Genomic DNA, 22365 nt, shown 5'->3' on the forward strand with positions numbered 1-22365 from the left:
GTTCCAAATCGCAGTTTAAAAGGGTCAGGTATATCAGGGAGCACTGCTACCTGTTAATCTGGATGGTTACCGGGGCTCCAGCTCGGCTTGAAGAGCAGGAGTAGGAATGTGTTTTTAGTCAGATAGGGAGCTTTTCCACCACAGATGGGGCCCAGTAGGTCTGATGTTTAATCCGGAGCTACGGACTACCTAGCGGGGTTTACCGGGGCTCCGGCTCCACAAGCAGGAGTAGGGACGGGGTGGCTTTTATTCATTAAGAGTCTGTCACTGGACCTCTCGCCTTGCCCTGGCGAGAGAAGTCATTGGATGATTTTCCCCTTGAAAAAAATAAAATAAACGGGTGGTTTTTCACCAGCGATATGCTATGCTATGTTGCTGTGGATGCGTTTGGCTTCCACCCATCATGACTTCATCATCATCATCAGCCAGTTCTCGTCCACTGCTGGACAAAAGCCTCTCATCATGACTGGGCAGCATGAAATATTATTACATAGCACTCATAAGATAACTGGCGTGAATATAACATATTTTTTAAACCATTTCTTTAACATTTTTTTCAGTCAGTTAATATCCCTTAAACCTTACCCTAAGTCTGAAAACTATGCTGAAAACCGAATCAAAGTCGGTTCATCCAAACGCGAGATAATCGCGCACAAACATACATACATACAGGTCAAATTGAGACCCTCATTTTTTGAAGTCGGTTAAAAACGCCTTCAAGCTATAAGCCAAGATTATTATACACAATATAAGCTGAAAACAATGAAATGAAGACAGACATGACGCTCATATTAAAGTACACACTACTGCAACTCAAGTTATACATAACCAATTTACCATGATCCCGCTTTATATGAACCTTTCACACAATCCACGGTCAGTTTATACTGGTTGCTTAGTTTGATGTGTGAGTGTCAGTGTACACACGACACGCGATGCCTATCTACCACTATTAGATGCGCACGCGCCGGGCACTTCAAACGATTAATTATAAGAACACTGTTTATTGCATGGTGATGTTGGTTCGGTTTTTTTTTTTTGTTATTAGTACTTGATTGTTTGAGATAGGTGTAGGGAGTTGGTGCTATAGGACTTGAACACTAAAGTAAGTTATGATTGCTGGTGTTTAGATGTCCGAAGTATGGCATTTAAGCGTAAATAGTTCGGTTAGGAATAGTATTAAGTTATAATACTAGGTATTCCGATTTTCATATTTTTTGTGCATTGTGAAATCTGATACCAGATTTCTCGCCAGGGCAAGGCGAGAGGGAGTATCAGACTCTTACTGACTAAAAACCACCCCGTTTCTACTCCTGCTTTTCGAGCCGGTAAACCCGCTAGGTAGTCCACATCTGTGATGGTCTGATGGCTCTTTGAGACGCGCCTGGTCGGTGGTCGAAGGGTTGGGCTGGTTTTGGGGTTCTGGGACGGGGCTATCTAGGTTGTATAGCTCCTTCGCTCTTGCACTGCTCAATGACTAGACCATTCTGACACACTTGTAATAGCAGACTAAGGCCCCAGGTCGGGCGGCGAGCTATCATCCGCCATCCGCACTCTTGAAAAAGGCATAAGATGATAATAAATGAAGATATTCTTAACTTAATCTAGACCAAAAAACACGAGTTAGTCCAAGCGAACACGATATAGACACGAGTAAGATACCGTAAGGATCATAATTAAGTACATTAGCACTAATTAGTTACTTTATAGAGATTAATATAAAGATTACATTGTAATTAACACCTGCATCTCGTTTCAACGTGATAACCGTCACACTGATGATTTTTATACACGGTGTAACAAAAAGGGGGTATACAATATCAAGTGCACGGTTTCTAGATTAATCCGGAGCTGCGGACTACCCAGCGGGTTTACCGGGGCTCCGACTCGAAAAGCAGGAGTAGGAACGGGGTGGTTTTTAGTCAGTAAGAGTCTGACACTCCCTCTCGCTTTGATTTAGATAACATAAGAACGATACGGAAAGGATGATTTAAATTCATGTTTTCATGGAACGAAGTTATGAATTTTTCCAAATTTTTTTTTCATGTGTATCTAAATTAGGTATAGGCGATCAGATTTACTGAAGAAATGTTTCGTAATTAGCGAGTGATCCCTGTAGTGTGTGAGACGTTTGTATGGTTTATAAAATCAAGAACCATGCGACATCAAGTATTTGGTAACAATTTTTTTGAATATTTTGAGCTGAAGCCTTGTGTAGAGATTCTATTCAACCTGTATTCTTCAGTGCTTCTTGATGTATATGGGTATTTTGTTACACGCTGTATATCTAATTATCTTGTGCAAATATGTCTTTCAATTTGCTATTTTAATGAGTTTCTAGATAGCAACGCTAGTTTAAAATTGTTTATTCAGTGTTTTAGAAAAAAAATCTAGCTTAATTATGAATTTAATATAATATATGTGAGCCAAATGGCGTTAACGCGTAAGATAGACCGAGAGAATAGAAATTTCAACATTGTTAGATTGAGAATTTTAGGACCGAGTTTAAATGTGGGAGAGAGTTAATCCTCGACCGGAAAATGCGTTTGCGTCTAAAATTGAGAATTGTGTGAGTGAAGTAACCAGAGGCTCAATTTGCAATTTTCCCAATCCCCGATTCCAGAAAAGCCCTTAAATTCCTAACCTTCATCCTAGTGTTTCGGGTGTCCATGGGCAGCGGCGACAGCTTACCATCAGATGATCCGTCAGCTCATTTACCGGCTTATATCATAAAAAAACCGAAAATCCAATGTTTGAGTTTACTTTAACCGACTCACGATTGAACCCAATACCCTTTGACCAGCAGTCACACTCCCAACTACGTGATCCAATCAAACCCAAAACCTCATTCCGCGTCATTCTACAATCGACAATAAGGAAACCTACAATCGAACATATTGTCAACAGATCAACTCGTGCGCATTCCAACAAGCACTTTTTGTCCCATTAGCCACGCTAATCGATTACCAACAATCGGATAGAATCGAATCAATTAATCGATTGTTCACGCTAATCGATTGTAGGTGTCGATGTGATATCCTCTGTTCATTATGTGGTCTATGACCGGAGTTACATTGTTATCGTTTTAGGGTTGATGTGGTCTCGTTAGCACCATGATTAAATTATATCCAATGTAGGTATGAGATAATGTGCCATCAAGCCTGAAACTATTGAATTCGCGTGGTTTTCCACCAAAGCTTATTCATTGGTACACATAACTTAGCACTGGTAGCTAGAAACGGCTTTAACTAAGATATGTTTTATATAGAAGGATGTGAGCTATAGATGGTCGCGAGCGGTGTAGCTAAGTGCAGAGCAGAGTACCTTTAGTATCCCTAGATGTTACTTTGCGGCGGCGCATCTTTATAGCACATCTTACTCGCACAGCCGTGCGAGTAAGATAGCTATGTAGCTAAATAGCTTAGTCAGTAGAAACAGTCACATACTTTCACAGCTTAGCTATTACATCCTCACAGCATAGCTACATAGCACATATCTGGTGGAAAAGCTAAATTTTTTTAAGGGGGGAAAATCATCCAATGACTTGAGTGAGTTCGCCAGGGCAAGGCAAGAGAGAAAGTCAGACTCTTGCTGACAAAAAAGCCCGTTTTTACTCCTGCTTTTCGAGCTGGAGCCCCGGTAGTCCGCAATTCCTAGGAAGTTAAGACTGGAATTTAACAAAAAGCTTTTCAAAAGAGCTCTAAAACTCGTATCTGCCATTTCAACAAATAACAAGCTTCACATTATGTTATCATTTTAAACAATAAATAATCAGTTACAGTACTTGTTAACACATTAATAATGGCGTATTATTATTTTAATAAAGAGTGCATTATTAATAATTGTAGTACCTACGTGACGATTGGCATGCCTGACACAAGGATTAATAATTACAATTGTTAAATAATTTATTATGTACAAATGAAGTGTTTATAGCGGTTGGATAATATATAATAATACTTTACTAGTATTATTATAACTATTATAATAGTAGTCGTAGAAATAATTATTGTATTCTTTGAAAAGGTCGCTAAAGGTGTATATTTTAAATGTTAGCTAGTTCCTAGAATCGTAGTTTTGTTACAGAGTTTTAGCGACAAAATGTAATAAAAGTTGGACACGCTAAGTATGGACCTATTTTTACTCCTGCCGATAACTAATATAACTGTTAACATAACCAACATAGTATTTAAAAAAAAATACGTAAAAATATACTTTGTTTGTTGAGCTAACTAAAACCAAAAGTTGAAACTATAGTTTTTTTTCTCTCATCTAATAATTTCTTCTGATTTATTTCGTTGCGAGATCCAAGACAGTTATTCATGTCCCTGGGACGCGCCGGACTTCAGTGTTCCAGTGTTTTCATGGTTTTATCTACTGTAGATCCTGGTGCACAGGAGTTGCAGAGGTTTTGGGTGCTTGTGGCAGGCTTGTCCCATAAAAAAAAAACCAAAACGAGGCATAGATACTGGGGTATAGGGGCTTTATAGTCCCAGATATTACAGAAAACGTTGTCATACAAAAACCTAATACCACTTTACCCAATCCAAAAATCTTACCTACAATCATTTAACCAAAAACACAATCTAACACCTACAAAAAAAAAACAAACATCAACCAAACAAAAAAACAAAACCGTTAAAAGAAAATTCTATCGATAACGTTTAACCAAAAACTATCGACACATTCCCATCCCTAAAAATCAAATTTTTATTTCCTTCCCCTCGAGTTTCGTATACATTATTTATCAGTTACATTGCACAATGCTTAATGATCCCTAATTCTATTAGACTGTAAGCTATCCGTATGTTTGTTTTGATCTACGGAACTTGAAACAATTTGTTAGGAAAGTAATTTTGTTGGAAAGCACGCGCACTATTTCAACGAAGAGTTTTGTAGTTACAGTATATTTTTAAATGGAGTGTTTATAATACTGTGATATTATAAATTGCTGTTTTTAATTTTACTGTGTGGTAACGGCTTTTTTATGAGGGGCGAAAATCATTTAATTACTTCTCCTGCCATGGGTGAGGTGAGAGGGAGTGTCAGACTTTTACTGACTAAAAACCACCCCGTTCCTACTTCTGCTTTTTGAGCCGGAACCCCGGTAAACCCGATAGGTAGTCCGTAGTTCAGGATCAGGCATCAGCCCTACTGGACCCCATCTGTAGGTTTCTGGTTCTTTGTGGTGCGCGAAACACGACGCGCCGTACACACGAATCTGGTTCGGCTCGGGCGGCGAGCTACCCTTACTCGCCTGCAAAGCCAAACTACGTGAAAAAAAATTAAATACGCGACACTCTGACTCCGATCCGGGAATCCAACTCGAGACCCCTTGAACAGCAGTTTGCAACTTCCAACCACTCGACCAACGAGGTAATCCTCAAAGATGTGTTTACAATACCAATAAAACAACCCCTTCTAGGGCTGTAGATAGGGGTGTGTCCCCTTATCTGAGCTCAACACCCTGGGGGGTACTTATCAAATTATAGCTCCCACTACATTGAATATTGCGGTTACAGGGATGTATGGCGTGTTACTGTGTTTAAAGATTTGGCTAATCTTGATTGTGAGGGGTTGGTTCAAAGTTTTTTTTTTGTAACGTTGCCCCACATTAGGATTTTCTCCTGTGACGACATAGGGTGTCAAGGGTGACAAGTGTGGGAGAGCCATGCTTCAGCGCGAATGGGCCGGCTCGACCGGAGTGATACCACGGCTTTACAGAAAACCGACGTGAAACAACGCTTGCGTTGTGTGAGTGAGGTTACTGGAGGCCCAATTCCTTCCCAATATTCCGAATCCCTGATTCCCGAACAACAACCCTTAAATTCCCATGGGCGGCGGCGATTGCTTACCATCAGGTGATACGTCTGCACGTTTACACGTGTCTCATAAAAAAAACCTTAGGATTTTCTCCTGTGACGACACAGGGTGCGTTTACAAACATACAAGTTCACATACACATGACACCCAGACCCGAAACAACAATTAGTGGATCACACAAAGAGTTGCTCCGTGCGAGAATCATACCCGCTACACGTTAAACTTAACTAGTATTAATGGTCTTAGACTCACCGGAACTGGGTCGGTCACTGTACCTGGTACAGTAGACCCACGCTGGCCACACCATCGCGCCGTCTCCCATCGTCGTTCCTGCAAGAATAATGGGGGTTATAAGTTGTAGAATAATTGGGAAGATATGAGAAGAACATCTATTTAGTTTGATGTCTAGCTGATGGTGGTTAGGTGATTAAAAAAAATTGTTGGAATAAGGGAAATGTTACGTAGATAATGTAAATTAAAGACGTATCCTGTCACCGTAACCGTAAATTTACCAATCAGACATTAAAATACCTCCTGCTTACTTCGAAGTCGGTTTAAAAAATACGCATGATGAAAAGTCCCTCTGTGACTAGAAACTAGTAGAGCTTTTCTCTATACGTGTACGTGAGTAAACCGTGTTTTTTTTTTAGATAAATTAGTATGTCTCACGACAATTATTATAAAAAAAAAGAATGGTGGACAGTAGTGCCAAGTAATCAACAAATTATTTGTTTTAGTGATAAATAGATCACAATTATGTCAAAGAAGAGTAAGAGAAGTAAAAAGAATCTTACCAGTAGCCGAACTCTGACTGCTCCCACTATCCTCTCCTTTCGACAAGTCTATAGCTCCACTTTTCTCTCCCGGCTTCACCTCAGGAACTCGTGCCTCTTCAGGCTTCGAAGGAGACGCCTCCTTCACAGGAGACATCTTAGCCTCAACCCTTGTCTTCATCTTCCTTTTGTTCAGAGGATCCGTGATCCTCCTCCCAAAATCAGCCTTAAGTATATTGTCTATACTGAATTTCAAACAATTCTGGTTAATAAAATCCCTCCCAGACTCATTTTCTGGTGATTTTGGGGAGGCATAGTTCATTCTTCTGTTCTCATCTGTCCTCCTCAACTCCTGTGTCTGATTTTTCATCCGCAACCCGAAATTTAAACCGAATGGCTGGGGATTTAGGTTCAAATTGTTTTGTGCTACCGGCATCCGACTTTGCAGGCCTGATTTTAAGTCTACTTGGTTTATTAGGGGATTTTGAAAGAGGAGAGGTTGGTTTAGGAACATTAGAGGGTTTGGGGTGATCGGGCTTGGCCTTAGAAGGAGTGGCTGGTTCATATTTATATTTTGGTTCAACTGTGATATGGCGTTCAAGTGCGTCTGTATGTGCTTAAAAGAAGTCAAGTTCTGCGACGTCTCAGGCCCTTTCTGTTCGAAAGTTGGCAACGCCTCATTGCCGACCGAAAGAACAGTGTCATCGCTACAACAAGAGTTATCGTCTATACTAATTTCAGCCCTGGATTCGTTCGTCTGATCATCATCATCGTCAATGATGTCAGAAGTTCGTGAATTTTCGTTAACTTCTCGTAAATCTTCGTAATTGGGGGTGTTTTGGAGTAATTTGTCTGTTGAGAAGACATTCTCAGGACTATGGCTATCTCGCTCTTTCTTTAGGACATTGTGTATGGAGAAAGAGGATGACAGTACTGGTCTTTCTTCTGTTTTTTCTTCGTCATGGTATTCTGGGCTGGTTGTGTCTCGTGTGTTGGGTGAGTACGGTTCATCATCGCTGTGGTCTTGTATTTTGATCCTGGAGTCTTGGATGTGGGCTGACGATACAGCAGCCATCTTGGTTTGGGGAATTTACGCCATCTGTTGGAAGAAATATGAAATTAATTAGTGATGTTCAATTTTGATTCATTACTTTAACCTCTCTAGACAAATAGGATCTAAGTTATAGTCGAATCAGTGAATAGAAAATAAGTACATTTATAACTACTATCTGGACATAAGCTTTGACGAAATTTATCAATTTTCAATAAAAAAGATGTGCATTGTACGGTGGCATTACGTGCCACTTTACGCAATTTGCCTACCCCTTCGGTCGGGGATGAAAGACGTGGCGTTGCAATTATATTTCTGGATTACGGTGATTATTCCTAACATTTTAATCAAGTTACTGAATTTACGAATTTTTTCACCTACTCTAAACATCACCGAGATTATGCCTTCACAAATTTTCTACAAACTCATCAAGTAAGTAACAGCAATTCGCGTGGGCCATATCAACGTGGACAAGACTCTCAACCAAAAACTAGTTAGTAAATAAATCTAGCATTCCTAATTGACTTTAGCGTGCCAGATTGCTATTTAAGCCTACGCTCGCATATAATTAAATGGGACCATAAGGTCAGACTATAATCAACCTGAGACCGAATTGAATGCCAAGCCGACATATTGGACAATCTCATTGGTAAATTAGACATGTACTGTAATATATATTATGACATTATTTCCTTGAATTACATAAGCTGTTGAGTGATAGCAGAGTTGTATATAGTTGTCACGACCTCTAGTCTTGTTGTGGGTATCGTAAAAGATGGTTAAGAGTGCTTTTCTAGCAGAGATGTGCTATGTAAATATGCTACGAAGATGTAATAGCTAAGCTGTGATACTATGAGAGCGTTTCCACCGATACCAAGCTATGTAGCAGTAAGATGCGCAGCGCAATGCAAAGCTGGAGTAGCAGGCACCTGCCTGCTAAGCGTGATTATCATTTTAAACAGCGATTGCCACCCGGCAATCGCTGTTTCAGAGAGTGCTTCTCCACCAGAGATGTGCTATGCTACTTTGCTGTGGATGCGTTTGGCTTCCACCAATTATATTCATTGATACACATAGCTTAGCACTGGTGGAAACGGACTCAGCTAAGCTATGTTTTTCATATGGAAAGATGCGTGCTATGAATGGCTTCACTACTATCGATACATCGCATACTCGCACAGCTACATAGCTTAGTATCAGTAGAAACAGTCACATAGTTACACAGCTTAGCGATTACATCTTCGTAGCATAGCTACATAACACATCTCTAGTAGAAAATCACCATGAAACTTCTTCATGGAAACAAAGCCGTGATGTAACATTAAGTTACTGTGATAGTAACAATATGTTCGAACTGGTAACTTTGTAGATAACATGTTATTATATAATCAAAATATGACGGGCTAACAGCTCTGTCGTGATCCCACACTTACTGGGGAGGATTGAGAGAAAATCTTTAGTAAATAGGTTACGTAGTAATCACTACATAGTATAAAACAAAGTCGCGTTTTCTGTCCCTATGTCCCTTTGTATGCTTAAATCTTTAAAACTACGCAACGGATTTTGATGCGGTCTTTTTAATAGGTAGAGTGATTCAAGAGGAAGGTTTATATCTATACTAATATTATAAAGCTGAAGAGTTTGTTTGTTTGATTGTTTGTTTGTTTGTTTGTTTGTTTGTTTGAACGCGCTAATCTCCGGAACTACTGGTCCGATTTGAATAATTCTTTTTGTGTTGAATAGTGCATTTATCGAGGAATGCTATAGGCTATAAAACATCACACTATGACCAATAGGAGCCAGGCAGAGCGGGTGAAACCGCGCGGAAGTAGCTAGTGTATAATATATAACCATTGCACCCATGCGAAGCTGAAAATTTCCCATAGACCCTTAGACTAGTTATCAGTTTAGAGGACTCTGCTGCTTTTCAATAGTTGCAGGTTATGAGGTGCTTTGCTTTCTGGTCCAGTTTTAAGACATAATATCCGTTTAGGGAACAGAGAGTAAAGTTCCCTAAGAAAAGGAGGATCCTCCGACCAAGCGAGGTGATCATGCCTGGCGGGCTTTCTGCCCAACTGTTGTTCGTTGGGATTTTCTATCCATGTTTATTCGCATGTAAACTTCATATGTGCGATGCAGGATATTTATGACGTCATCCGTTGATTTGCTCGTCGATAGTCTATGTGCGACTTCTGTCATCTGTCACTTGTCATGTGTCGCCACACCCGAATCCGTGTAAATATCAGAGGATAAAAAATACCCAATTAGTTACTTCTCTTGCTAAGGTTTAACACAAATAATGATAAAATGGTAACATGTAGTGACTAGTGGCGGTAGGAGAGACGTGAAACTAGTTACATTGCCTGCAATATGGGCTATAAGAGGCTCTAGTTTGTTTTATTTTTAACTAGTAAATATGCAGCATGTGGAAGTTAAGTCCCATCTAAGCAATCCTGTAACTTTCAACTTTCTATCCCCTTTCCCAATCTTGCCAACAACCTTAAAATTCCTAACCCCGAAAAGGCCGGCAACGCACTTGTAACGCCTCTGGTGTTTCAAGTGTCCATGGGCGGCGACGATTACTCACCACCAGGGGCCTTAGTCTGCTATTACAATTGCGTCACAATGGTCGATCACTGAGCAGTGCGAGAGGGACGGAGCTATATAACCTACATAGCTTAGATAAGGCCCCCAGTTATTCCGTCTGATAGCTTCCCGGCTTACACCAAAATAAAAAGACTAGTGGTTTACTTCTAACCGATTTAAATTGTGATGTATTTTTTAAATGATATTAAAAATTAAGTTCTGAAACCTGATCCACTTGTATTGTTCTTATTATCACAAATGTAGTTACATTATATACTTCGCTAATCTCTTTACATTTCACTTCATTATATCTACATAAATAGACAGCAGAAGTTGGACTAAACATTATTCTAAAAAGTCTACATAGGACTCTTCTTCTAAACATAATATACCTATGTGTAATTTTGCAATCAACCAAAAACATATAGTTAGTTAACTAACTTCAAACCACAGTTCTGTATAGTATAACTTAAGCCGTTCAGAGTTTAAGGCAATATTAACCGTCGCGATTAACTAAATGAGCTCGTAGTTAAACTGAGCGGTTTGGCATTAACTTTAATAGAGAATGAGGTACCGGCGATATACTGCGGGTTCGGTTTTCTTGAGCTAATCTATAGTTTTATTGTAACTTTCGTGAGACATACTAAATCAATTATTATGTTATCGGCTTACTGTAGAGTAGTCGAGTTACTCGTCCAACAAATGCGTGAGTAAGCCGATAACTATTATTATATAAAATAACATAATAATTAATCTATAGTTCATTGAGATACCCAGATACAGACTGCCTAGCGGGTTACCGGGGCTCCGACTCGAAAAGCAGGAGTAGGAACGGGGTGGTTTTTAGTCAGTAAGAGTCTGACACTCCCTCTCGTATCGCCCAAGGCGGGAGAAGTCATTGGATGATTTTCCTCCCTTAAAAAATATTATAGTTCATGAATTTGGACGTGCCAAAAGTGGCTAATTAAGAATTAATTAAAATAAATGCTTTTGACTTTGACCTAATATTTACCGAACTACAAAATTTGTTTAGGGTGGAAACAGCATCCAATGACTTCTCCCGCCTTGTATGAGGTGAGAGGAAGTGTTAGACTCTTACTGACTAAAAACCACCCCGTTCCTACTCCTGCTTTTCGAGCCGGAGCCCCGGTAAACCCGCTAGGTAGTCCGCAGCTCTGGAATAAGTACCTACTACTGGTATTTTTAACAACTTAATGTTTTTAATTAATCTTTAAGTAAAAACTTAACGTCTAGAATTAGCGAATACACCCAATAAGTACTTCATTATTAAAAAACCGATCGCCATCATAAATTGCAACCAATTATTCTAAAATCACTACTCAATAAAAAAACCTATCAAAACAATTAAACAAACAAAACAGTGCTCTACTACGAGTCCGCTAATTATTTCCTTTAAATAAAATCCTTCTAAACATTCGTAGTAGAGCCACTTTCCCAGCCGTATCGTCTCGGGACCACACACGATGAAGGTACAAGCTTTAACTCGATATACCTTTTAATCCGACCACCAACTTATATTTGCGTCCCAAAAAACCACTTTAGTACTAGAACTACGAACAAAATGCATTTACACAACTGCAAATATAAAATTGTAAACTCATACCTCGAAACCACGATAACTTGCACCACAATTTAATGGAAAACCAACCTTATGTCTTAAGTAATAGAGTTTATACAAAGTGTACAGATAAATTGGTCAAAGATTACGTGTTTTGAGCGTAGCGAATCGTACTTAGTATTTTTTTTTTATTTAGTATCACGATTTCGCAATTTCAAAGGTGTTAGTTGTGTCAGTCGCTTGTGTGGTTGCTAACTCGAAAATTGTTAGTTATCTCGCCTTATCAATAACGTTTTCTAGTTACTCGATTAACTTAGTCGATTTGTTGAACAAATCGATCGAGTTTAAACAATAATCGGATCAATTATTATGTTATCGGCTTACTCACGTAACTGTTTGACGAGGAACTCGACTAGTTTCAAGCCATGTTAGAGGCTCATATTTATGCTGCTACTCATATCGCCGCGTCGTGTGTCGCGGAATGCTGCTCATGAATATGAGCCTCTAGTTTGGCTTGAAACTAGTCGAGTTCCTCGTCAAACAGTTACATGAATAAGCCGATAACATAATAATTAATTTAGTATGTCTCACAAAAGTTATAATAATCAAATCGATTCGAGTTGTATTTATATCTGTCAATATTTGAATGGCGAGAATACAAATGTCAATACTTATTTGTAGGTTAAGTTTACAATTGACATTCTTTTTTTTTTGCTTTCGTGTTTAATGTATTTTTAGTGAAAAAATCTTCTATTGTGTTGTTGGAGTATAATTCGCAAGCGTGACTGCTTAATTTGAGGTCTTGGAGAGGTATTTCAGTTGCAATTGCATTTAATGTTAGATTATACTGAAAAACGCGAAAGAAATATGCAAGATTTGTAGCAATTGATGTCTCTGCCAACCCCAATAGGAGACAGGCGTGAGGTTTTGTATATTAATTAAGAAACTATAAAAAATTCATACACTCACCGCCGAACTCAGAGTCATTTAATGATTACTTAACCCAGTCCTTAGCAATTGTTTTCGATACAAATTCGTTACTAAAGTCAAAGTCAAAGCACTTATTTCAATTAATCCTAAATAAGGCACTTTTGAAACGTCAAATTGAATTGTCCGTCAGTCTGTCTGTCAGTGAAGGCGCTCAAGGAATTGTTTAACTAATACCTAATTTAATATCTCAGAGTACGGCAGTTACTCTTTTAGAATATATTAGGTGATCGATGGTGACTGGTGCCAATATGTATAGTTCAGCTGTGGACTATCAACCGCTATTTTGTCCCATCAATGGACAGATATTGAAATTAATCAATGAAAGATTAAATTAACGTTTAAGTAGCTAAGAAATTGCTATATTTATAATAATAAAAGACACGAATAAACAGTCGCATTATACGTATTTGTCAAGGTGTTAAAACAGTAATAGTATTCCTTATATGCAAAGATTAAGATCAAGAACCAACGGCGAACTGACGGGAAAATATAATCTTGATACAATACAATAAATTCGACTTCTTTTAAAGGAAAATCGATATAAAAATACAAAAGGATAAATTTTTATCACACCTAAAGCATTTTGAATGTATTATTCGCACCTAGCGACCTCAAAAAGGGGCAATAACGGGCCTCCATTTGACGTTTAAATTGGCGGGAAAAATGCAAACGTCAGTTTGACAGTTAACTTTTTTTCCGCTCCGCGCCCGCGTTCCGTTCACCGCGCTAATGCGTAGTGGAAACATTAAGCAGTCGCGTATATGGTATACCCACATACAGCCTATGCGTCCGGTTGATAACTATCGAAAAATGTCGCTTTTTATTACGGCAATTTTTAAATAATATGATTTTTTTATTAAAACTTTAAATGCCTCAGCTGTTTCTGTATACGTTTTAGCAAATATAGTATATGTTTATGGGAATAATGTTGATGCTTATCCATCATTCATATCTTTGGCCATTAATTTGCAGATGGTAACTAATAAGTACGCACCTCGTACATTTAATTTAATGGATCAGTGATAAAAATAAATTAGGCACTTAGTAGTCTAGACTAAAACTACTTACGCCCTAATATTACAAAGTAAATGAATAAAATATGTAATATTGTTGCATTGAGTGAGCTGCTCATGTAGTGTAGATGTCCAGTCAACAAGGATGTAGCGAGGTTGACTGTCCAGGCGACACACGTACTTAGGTATCGTCATGAGCTAATGTTCACATGTAAACAGCAGCTCATGTAGTGTAGATGTCCAGTCAACAAGGATGTAGCGAGGTTTACTGTCCAGGCGATACGTACTTAGGTATCGTCATGAGCTAATGTTCACATGTAAACAGTAGCTCATGTAGTGTAGATGTCCAGTCAACAAGGATGTAGCGAGGTTGACTGTCCAGGCGACACACGTACTTAGGTATCGTCATGTGCGAATGTTCACATGTAAACAGCAGCTCATGTAGTGTAGATGTTCAGTCAACAAGGATGTAGTGTAGACTGTCCAGGCGTCACACGTACTTAGGTATCCTCATGAGCTAATGTTCACATGTAAACAGCAGCTCATGTAGTGTAGATGTCCAGTCAACAAGGATGTAGCGAGGTTGACTGTCCAGGCGACACACGTACTTAGGTATCGTCATGAGCGAATGTTCACATGTAAACAGCAGCTCATGTAGTGTAGATGTCCAGTCAACAAGGATGTAGCGTAGACTGTCCAGGCGACACACGTACTTAGGTATCGTCATGAGCTAATGTTCACATGTAAACAGCAGCTCATGTAGTGTAGATGTCCAGTCAACAAGAATGAAAAGAAAAGTATTGTAATATTAGATTCGGCAAGTAATTTTGTACCAAAAATCTTCAATTTAAAATATTTAATATAGAGGCAATAAAACATCTCAATTAGCGAAATACTGTATCAATGAATTACATGGTAATTGAATATAAAAATCAATCGTTTTACAACTAAATTGGTATCCATTAACTTTATGATGGGTTAGTACAGTCCGACAGAAAAGATTCTGTCTTTGTTTTTTTTTATGGAACACTGAATGGCCGGTAAACAAGCAGACTTATCACCTGATGGTAAGCAATCGCCGCCACCCATGAACACTTGAAACACCAGAGGCGTTACAAGTGCGTTGCCGGCATTTTAGGGGTTAGAAATTTACGGTTTGTTGAAGAATTGGGAATAAGGCCTCCGATAATCTCACTCACACAACGCAAGCGTTATTTCACGTCGGTTTTCTACTCGGCCGTGGTATAACTCCGGTCGAGCCGGCCCATTCGTGCCGAAGCATGGCTCTCTCACATAAATACTCGTACCACATTTTTCCATAACTGTACCAACTCAAAAAATAATAAAAAATCACTAATTGAATGCTTTTAATGAAGATATTTTTGAATCAAAAACAATTTAAGGTTTTATAAGTGTGAAGATTTTAATTCATTCAAATTGATGCTTTGATCTTTTCATCGCTAATTGTACTTACTGTTGAATGCTGTAGGTCCAAGATAATATTTGAATACGATCTGAATTCTCATTGACCTCTGAGTTTGTTTCGGTATTTCTTCTCAGAGTAGTCCGATAGGAAATGCCGGCCTCATCTAGTTATTTCAAAGATTGACGTGTAAAAGAGTTACATTGTAACTTATTTGCAAAATTAAATATCATTTATCATTTATTGTCTGATTTCTACCAGTTATCCCATCATCATTACAGCCTATTATAATCTGCCACTGCTGACCAAAGGCCTCTTCTCGCATGGAAAAGGTTTGAGCATTAATCACCACGCTTGCTCAATGCGGTTTGGTGAATTCAAACTTATAATTAGAAATTATAAGCCCAGGTTTCCTCACGATGATTTCCTTCACCGTTTATCAGTGGTGTCTAAATAATCTTAGAAAATACATATAACTTGGAAAACGTCATATTGGTACTTGCCGTTGGTAGGTGTCGAATCCGCTACCTCATGCATAAGGTACAATTCCTAACTCCATAACAAAAAATTCTCAGCATGAAAATATTCCTTAACTTTTACCCATCTCAGACATCGAATCCCTAACAACAAGCGTGGTATTTTAATGCCCAAATATTAGGTGTTGGGCCAAATTGGCGTGACAACTATGCGAGGGGCACACCCCACAACCGGCACCCTAATTCTAAACGGTCGTGAAGGCCCCAACATTCCAAATATTTATAATTGTTTTAAGTAACTCTCGCCGTGTCTATCTTCAAAACAGATTGTGAATAAAAAAGAAAATATTTGGTATTATAGCTATTTGTTTCTTTGATATTTTTTTCATAAAAGTGTTAGGTTAGTAATACATTTTTCCCATGAAATAAGTACAAAGAGATGCCATAATGTGATTGTGAAATGTGACGAAACGAATCGGCCCTGCCCAAATTATAAGTCATGGATAGATAGGTCATAAGCGGTCAGAAAGAGACACAGGCAAGTACGGAGCTGGATTTACTTGAACTTTAATAGAGAATGAGGTACAGGCGATATATTGAGGATACGGTTTTCCTGAGCTAATCTATAGTTCATTGATAGATCCGGAGCTGTGGACTGCCCAGTCAATAACCGGGGCTCCGGCTCAAAAAGCAGGAGTAGGAACAGGGTAGTTTTTAGTCAGTAAGAATTCTAACACACCCTTTCGCTTCACCAAGGCAGGAGAAATCATTGGATGATTTTCCTCCCTCAAAAAAAAAGGTATCTATTCAGAAAACACGAAATAGCCTCGCAATAGTCCCGAGCTCGCCTATAAAGTTGCACGAAAACGTAACAGTAACAATAATATATAAATTATGAAACGTACAAACATACAGACGTTTAGTATAAGCAGTAAACTCTATACCGTTGATTTGTTTATACACGGCAAGATTTACGATTTTCAAATCGCTTTTTTTTCTCCTACGACCGGCGGCCATTTTAATTAGGTACCTAACAGTAGGTAATACGAATACTATCATTAGAACTGACACATGGGGCCTACCTAGCGGGTTTACCGGGACTCCGGCTCGAAAAGCAGGAGTAGGGACGGGGTGGTTTTTAGTCAGTAAGAGTCTGACACTTAAACCTCTTGGCTCTCCCGGAGCGGGAGAGTCATTTGATGATATTACCCCCTTACTGCAAAAAGGGCACACTTATAGGCTGTTGATGAAGCAATCAGCACGGGCGACCCGTAACCCACACTGCACTTAGCAAAATATAGTCATGAAAGCTCCCTACAAAAAAATATTAGTAATATTTTAAACTTCAGTAACTCAAGCTAATATACATTAAACTTTATCTAACACAATAAACAACTACACATTAATTGCAAGATAACACGTATCAAGATTGTAATCTAAATCATTCTGTACGCGACGCGTTATGATGCGCGCGCGCCGCTCCTGGACGTTAACGCCATCTAGCGAGCGCGGAGTGAACTAATTTTGACATTTCGTTTGGATTTGAATGATGGGTTTGATTATATTGTGGTGTATAAGTGTCATGTAGCTATCTTTTTGGGGTTAGGGATTGGAATTTTATTTGTAGATCTTGGTCTGTAGTTAAATCCCAGAATAACTAAATTAATATTATACAGTCACCCCTTTTATCCCCGAAGGGGTAGGCAGAAGTGCACATTATGGCGCGTAATGCTGTACAATGTACACCCACTTTTATATTGTAAATCCCATCTAAGAGTCCAGTCTATAGAGACCTAATTATAGCTACCTAGAGACCTACTCATGATTTTCTTATGGTAGAAGCCGATAAACGAGCTGAGGGATCACCTGATGGTAAACAATTGCCGCCGCCTATGGACACTCGAAACAGAGGCATTACAAGTGCATTGCCGGCTATTTAGGGGTTAGGACTTGAATGGTTGTTGGTTTGTCTCACACAACGCAAACGTTTTTTCACGTCGGTTTTCTGCTCGGCCGTGGTATCACTCCGGTCGAGCCGGCCCATTCGTGCTGAAGCATGGCTCTCCCACACTTAAATGATGTAATAATTAGGTACTTACTAACATAAGTATACATTAATTAAGCTATATTTATTTACGTATTACAAAAAGACATTACATTAATCCTATCAATTCTACCCACCCTACCAATTAGACAATAATTATCTTCAATCAAATACGTGTATCAACCTACTACCATGTTAGTTTACAAAATATTCTTATTTCATTGAAAACAACTAGATTAGTAAATAAAATTATAGTGTCTGTTTGTAATATTGAAATAACCACATGCATAAGAATATACATACGATACATACAAATACAATGTATACCAAAATAACATTTTTTCACAATTTTTGTCTGTCAGTCTGTTTATTCCGGCTAAACTCTAAAATGGATGGACCAATAGGCATGTTTCCTACTAGTCAAATTCAATACTTTTTTCGAAACGTAAAAATCTATATTTTCTATGAACTTTGTATGAAATACTCTATTATGACGTCATAAGTTTTGACGTCAAATAGCAGACTTATTTCTAGAAAATTAGCTAGAAAAATTCGAAAATTAAGTACCTAGTTCATCAAATTTATAAATGAGAGTGTGATTATTTTTGAATATTTTATTGTATTGTAAAGTTGTAATAATTTATTTTTGACCCAGTCATCATCCCTATTTTGACGGCACTTACTACTCTACGGTAGATAGTTTTATTGAGCCTAGGATCGATGACAAATGTATTAGTTTGAATGGAATGTAATCATACAAATACCGGCTTGTAGTCCAAAGTAAACATTGTTTCAATTAGCATAAAGTGTATTTTAAATTAGCATCTATTATAAAATGGATGAATAAATATTTAACACCGTTGTCATCTGTTGTTATTGTTGCATACTTACATCATTTTATTTGTGTTTTATCTGGTCTCTTTATACGTGAGGAATTTTGAATAAAATGTAGTACTTAACACAACAAAACATTATATTTTAATAACATTTCAAGTGTGGGAGAGCCATGCTTCGGCACTGTTGGGCCGGCTCGACCGGAGTGATACCACGGCCGAGCAGAAAACCGACGTGAAACAACGCTTGCGTTGTGTGAATGAGGTTACCGGAGGCTCAATTACCCCCCTTCCCAATTTTCCAAATGCCTGATTTAAATTCCTAACCCCCAAAAGGCTGGTAACGCACTTGTAACGCCTCTGGTGTTTCGGGTGTCCATGGACGGTGATCGCTTACCATCAGGTGATCCGTCTGTTCGTTTACCAGCTTAATATCATAAAATCAAAATGTAACAAAAATTATTTGTAACAAAGATTATTTTTCAAGAGTTATTTATTACTATCTAAAAATTTTCAAATGTATACTTTTTGAAATGCTTTATAAAAAGCCTATATTAGTTACGTTGTAACGTAAAAACGAAACCGCAAACTCAACCATTATTCATTGTTTCAAACAAATTAGTCGTTTAAATTATCCTGCACTCTTTAAATTACACTAATATAATACATAGTACTTATTTGTTTACATTCTATAAGTATGTTAACATACAATTGTTCTAAAGTACAGTCAGCGGTAAAGTAAAGAGAGTATTGTCGCAGAATTTTGATAACATATAATTACATATAACTATGAAATTAATGATGACTGTTGATGGTGCGAGATTTGTAGCAATTGGCATTCCATAGTCTCTGCCTACCTCCATGGGAAATAGGCGTGAAGTTATGTATATGATGTATGTATTAAACGTCGTCGGCTCATGAAAACTATATAGTAAGATCCTAGTCACACATTTACTATAATATTTGTTGTTATTTCTTTTTAAATAACGTAGGATTTTGTTTTAGTGCTTATCACATACAGATGCGGAATTACCCATTTGTGGATCATACAAGAGACATACGTGTTATTCAGTGCGAGAATCGGACCCGCCCAGGACATGGTACGTATGCGTAGCAGTGTAGCAGTATTCAATACTTAAAATAAAATCATTTATTTCTTAGCAATACGGATACAATAGATGTTGTAATTTACATAATATAATAAGCTCTTCATATTTCACCATTACATGGCTATGCAAATATGGTACATTTTTAATGGTATCATTGTAATTCACAACATAATGTCTATTAATTATAAATGATAAATGATATTTATTTTGCAAATAGTTTACAATGTAACTCTTTTACACGTCAATCTCTTAAATAACTAGATGAGGCCGGCATTTCCTATCGGACTACTCTGAGAAGAAATGCCGAAACAAACTCAGAGGTCATAGTCTCTTTTAAAGTCCAGACAAAATCAATTAAAGATGTCGGAGAACAAATTATTATACTGAGGTAATATTGTGATTTTATTTCTTGATTTCAATAATTTAATTGTATATCAATAATCCCTCAACGTAGCTACTTCTTATCGTCACTTACTGTACCGCCATTAAGCCTCGATAATTTATGAAACAAACCACACAATGAGAGACTTCCTTCCACTCGACGCACAATTTACGCGACTTGACAACCATAACGAATACTTAGTCAAGACTGAGTTACTGACTGTCAAAATCAAAGTCAAAGTAAACAGTAGCACTTTTAAAACACACATGTGTAAGTCGTATGTCGTTAAATCTTCAATCAAATAACATAGGTAAATGTCTATTTCTGAAAAATACAAGTACCTTTAGATAAAGCGTATAGATGCTGTCGAGTCAACTTATACATATGTATATCTATATTCTATCTAATTTAAAAAAAATCACGTGTTTCCAACGGTTGTACCTATAGTTTGTCCCTTTAGAATTATCTAAAACATATCTTACTATAAATAGCTACTGCTGTCCAAAGGCTTTTTCTCGAACGGAGAAGGTTTAGCATTAATCACCACGCTTGCTCATCGCATCAACAGCCTATAAGAGACCATTGCTAACCAAAGGCTCTTCTCACACGAAAAAGATTTAAGGTATCTCCACGCTTGCCCAATACGGGTTGGCGATTTCAAACATATGTATAAAAAATTGTAAACCCAGGTTTCCTCACGATATTTTCCTTCACCGTTTGTCAGTGGTGTCTAAATAATCTTAGAAAGTACATATAACTCGGAAAACGTCATATTGGTACTTGCCATTGGTAGGTTTCGAACCAGCACCCTCATGCATTAGAAGCGAGCGTCTTAAACCTCCGGGCCACTACGCAAGTTATTTATTAATCAATAAATAAATAAATATATTTATGTATAAACAGAACAAAGCAATTAATTTATTTATTACATTTACACCTTTATACATAAATATGCAATGCATTACATATTATTAATTGCTATCTGACTCATATAAATTGACTCTAATAGATTTTATTATAGACAAGTACAATAATTAAGTGTGGGAGAGCCATGCTTCGGCATGATTGGGCCGGCTCGACCGGAGTGATACCACGGCCTCATAGAAAACCGACGTGAAACAAACGCTTGCGTTGTGTGAGTGAGGTTACCGGAGGCCTAATTACCCCCTTCCCAATCTTTCCAATCCCCGATTACCCAAAAACGCTTAAATTCCTAACCCCCAAAAGGCCGGCAACGCACTTGTCTCTGGTGTATCGGGTGTTGGTGTGTCCATGGGCGGCGGCGATTGTTTACCATCAGGTGATCCGTCTGCTCGTTTACCGGCTTATTCCATAAAAAAATATATCTATAATTGTGCCCTGTATATGGCAATAGACTCCCCCTATTACATGGGACTTATAACATAACTGGTGGAATGTAAATGTTACTTTGTATATGTGCGCTTCGGTCTACTCTTACCGGGATTATAAAGATGCTTTTCCACCAGAGATGTGCTATGTAGCTATGTTACGAAGATGTAATAGCTAAGCTGTGAAAATATGTGGCCGTTTCCATTATTACTAAGCTATGTAACTGTACGATGAAGATTCGTAGCTCGAGTATAGGTATGATGTATCGATAGTATTCGATAGTGGGTGGCATTACGTGCCGTAATGTGCACCTCTGACTACCCTTTCGGGGATAAAAAGCGTGACGATACATAGCGTAGTATCTTCATAAGTACTACTCGAAACTAGTAAAGCTTTTCTCCATTAATGTACGTGAGTAAACCGTGATTTTTACTTACAATAATCTTAAGAATATGTTTCTAGTTACAATTTCAACCACTCGCAAAATATTACTTTATACATATATCACATCATGGTAGATTAATAATAGATCCAGTTGTGTAAATAGTAAGTAGTAACTGTTATATACACACATATGTATGTATATAAGGTGTTCTAAAAGTATCTGCCACGGCTTTAATGGGAGGTAGTGTTGTGTTTGAAGATTACAATAGTAAATATAAATTATTGATTACGAGTTTTTTTTTTTCATACAAAATGTCTACGTATGAGTTTGTTATGAAAGAGCTATCTCTTTCACTGTCTCTGTCGCTTCATCAATGAAAACAATTGATAGCAATTGACGCATAGTGCGTATTTGTGAACCACTTTATGCAGAGTAAAGTCAATGTTTATTTAACTTCTTTATGTTCTCAAATTGAATTAACTGGTCCGGGATACAAAATTTCTTCACTATTGTAATCTTCAAACACAACACTACCTCCCATTAAAGCC

The 22365-nt window shown here is 37.9% G+C and overlaps 1 protein-coding gene and 1 long non-coding RNA gene across 2 annotated transcripts in view; one reads left to right on the forward strand and one right to left on the reverse strand.

Annotated features, from left to right (window-relative positions):
- The window catches only part of LOC118279966 (homeobox protein invected), a 67524-nt gene that overhangs the window by 41677 nt on the left and 3482 nt on the right, over window positions 1–22365 (reverse strand). The window contains exons 2-3 of the mRNA XM_050702623.1: window positions 6618–7695; window positions 6076–6153 (exon numbers count right to left, since the gene is read on the reverse strand). Coding sequence (XP_050558580.1) covers window positions 6076–6153; window positions 6618–7671 — 1132 coding nt within the window. The 5' untranslated portion in view covers window positions 7672–7695. The remainder of the gene's footprint in view (window positions 1–6075; window positions 6154–6617; window positions 7696–22365) is intronic.
- On the forward strand, window positions 13422–14603 carry LOC126912121 (uncharacterized). Its single transcript, XR_007706764.1, has 3 exons — window positions 13422–14078; window positions 14185–14214; window positions 14320–14603. It is a non-coding gene; the product is annotated as an uncharacterized LOC126912121 (long non-coding RNA).

Source organism: Spodoptera frugiperda, chromosome 22 (assembly GCF_023101765.2).
Source record: "Spodoptera frugiperda isolate SF20-4 chromosome 22, AGI-APGP_CSIRO_Sfru_2.0, whole genome shotgun sequence".
Taxonomy (NCBI): Eukaryota; Metazoa; Arthropoda; class Insecta; order Lepidoptera; family Noctuidae; genus Spodoptera; species Spodoptera frugiperda.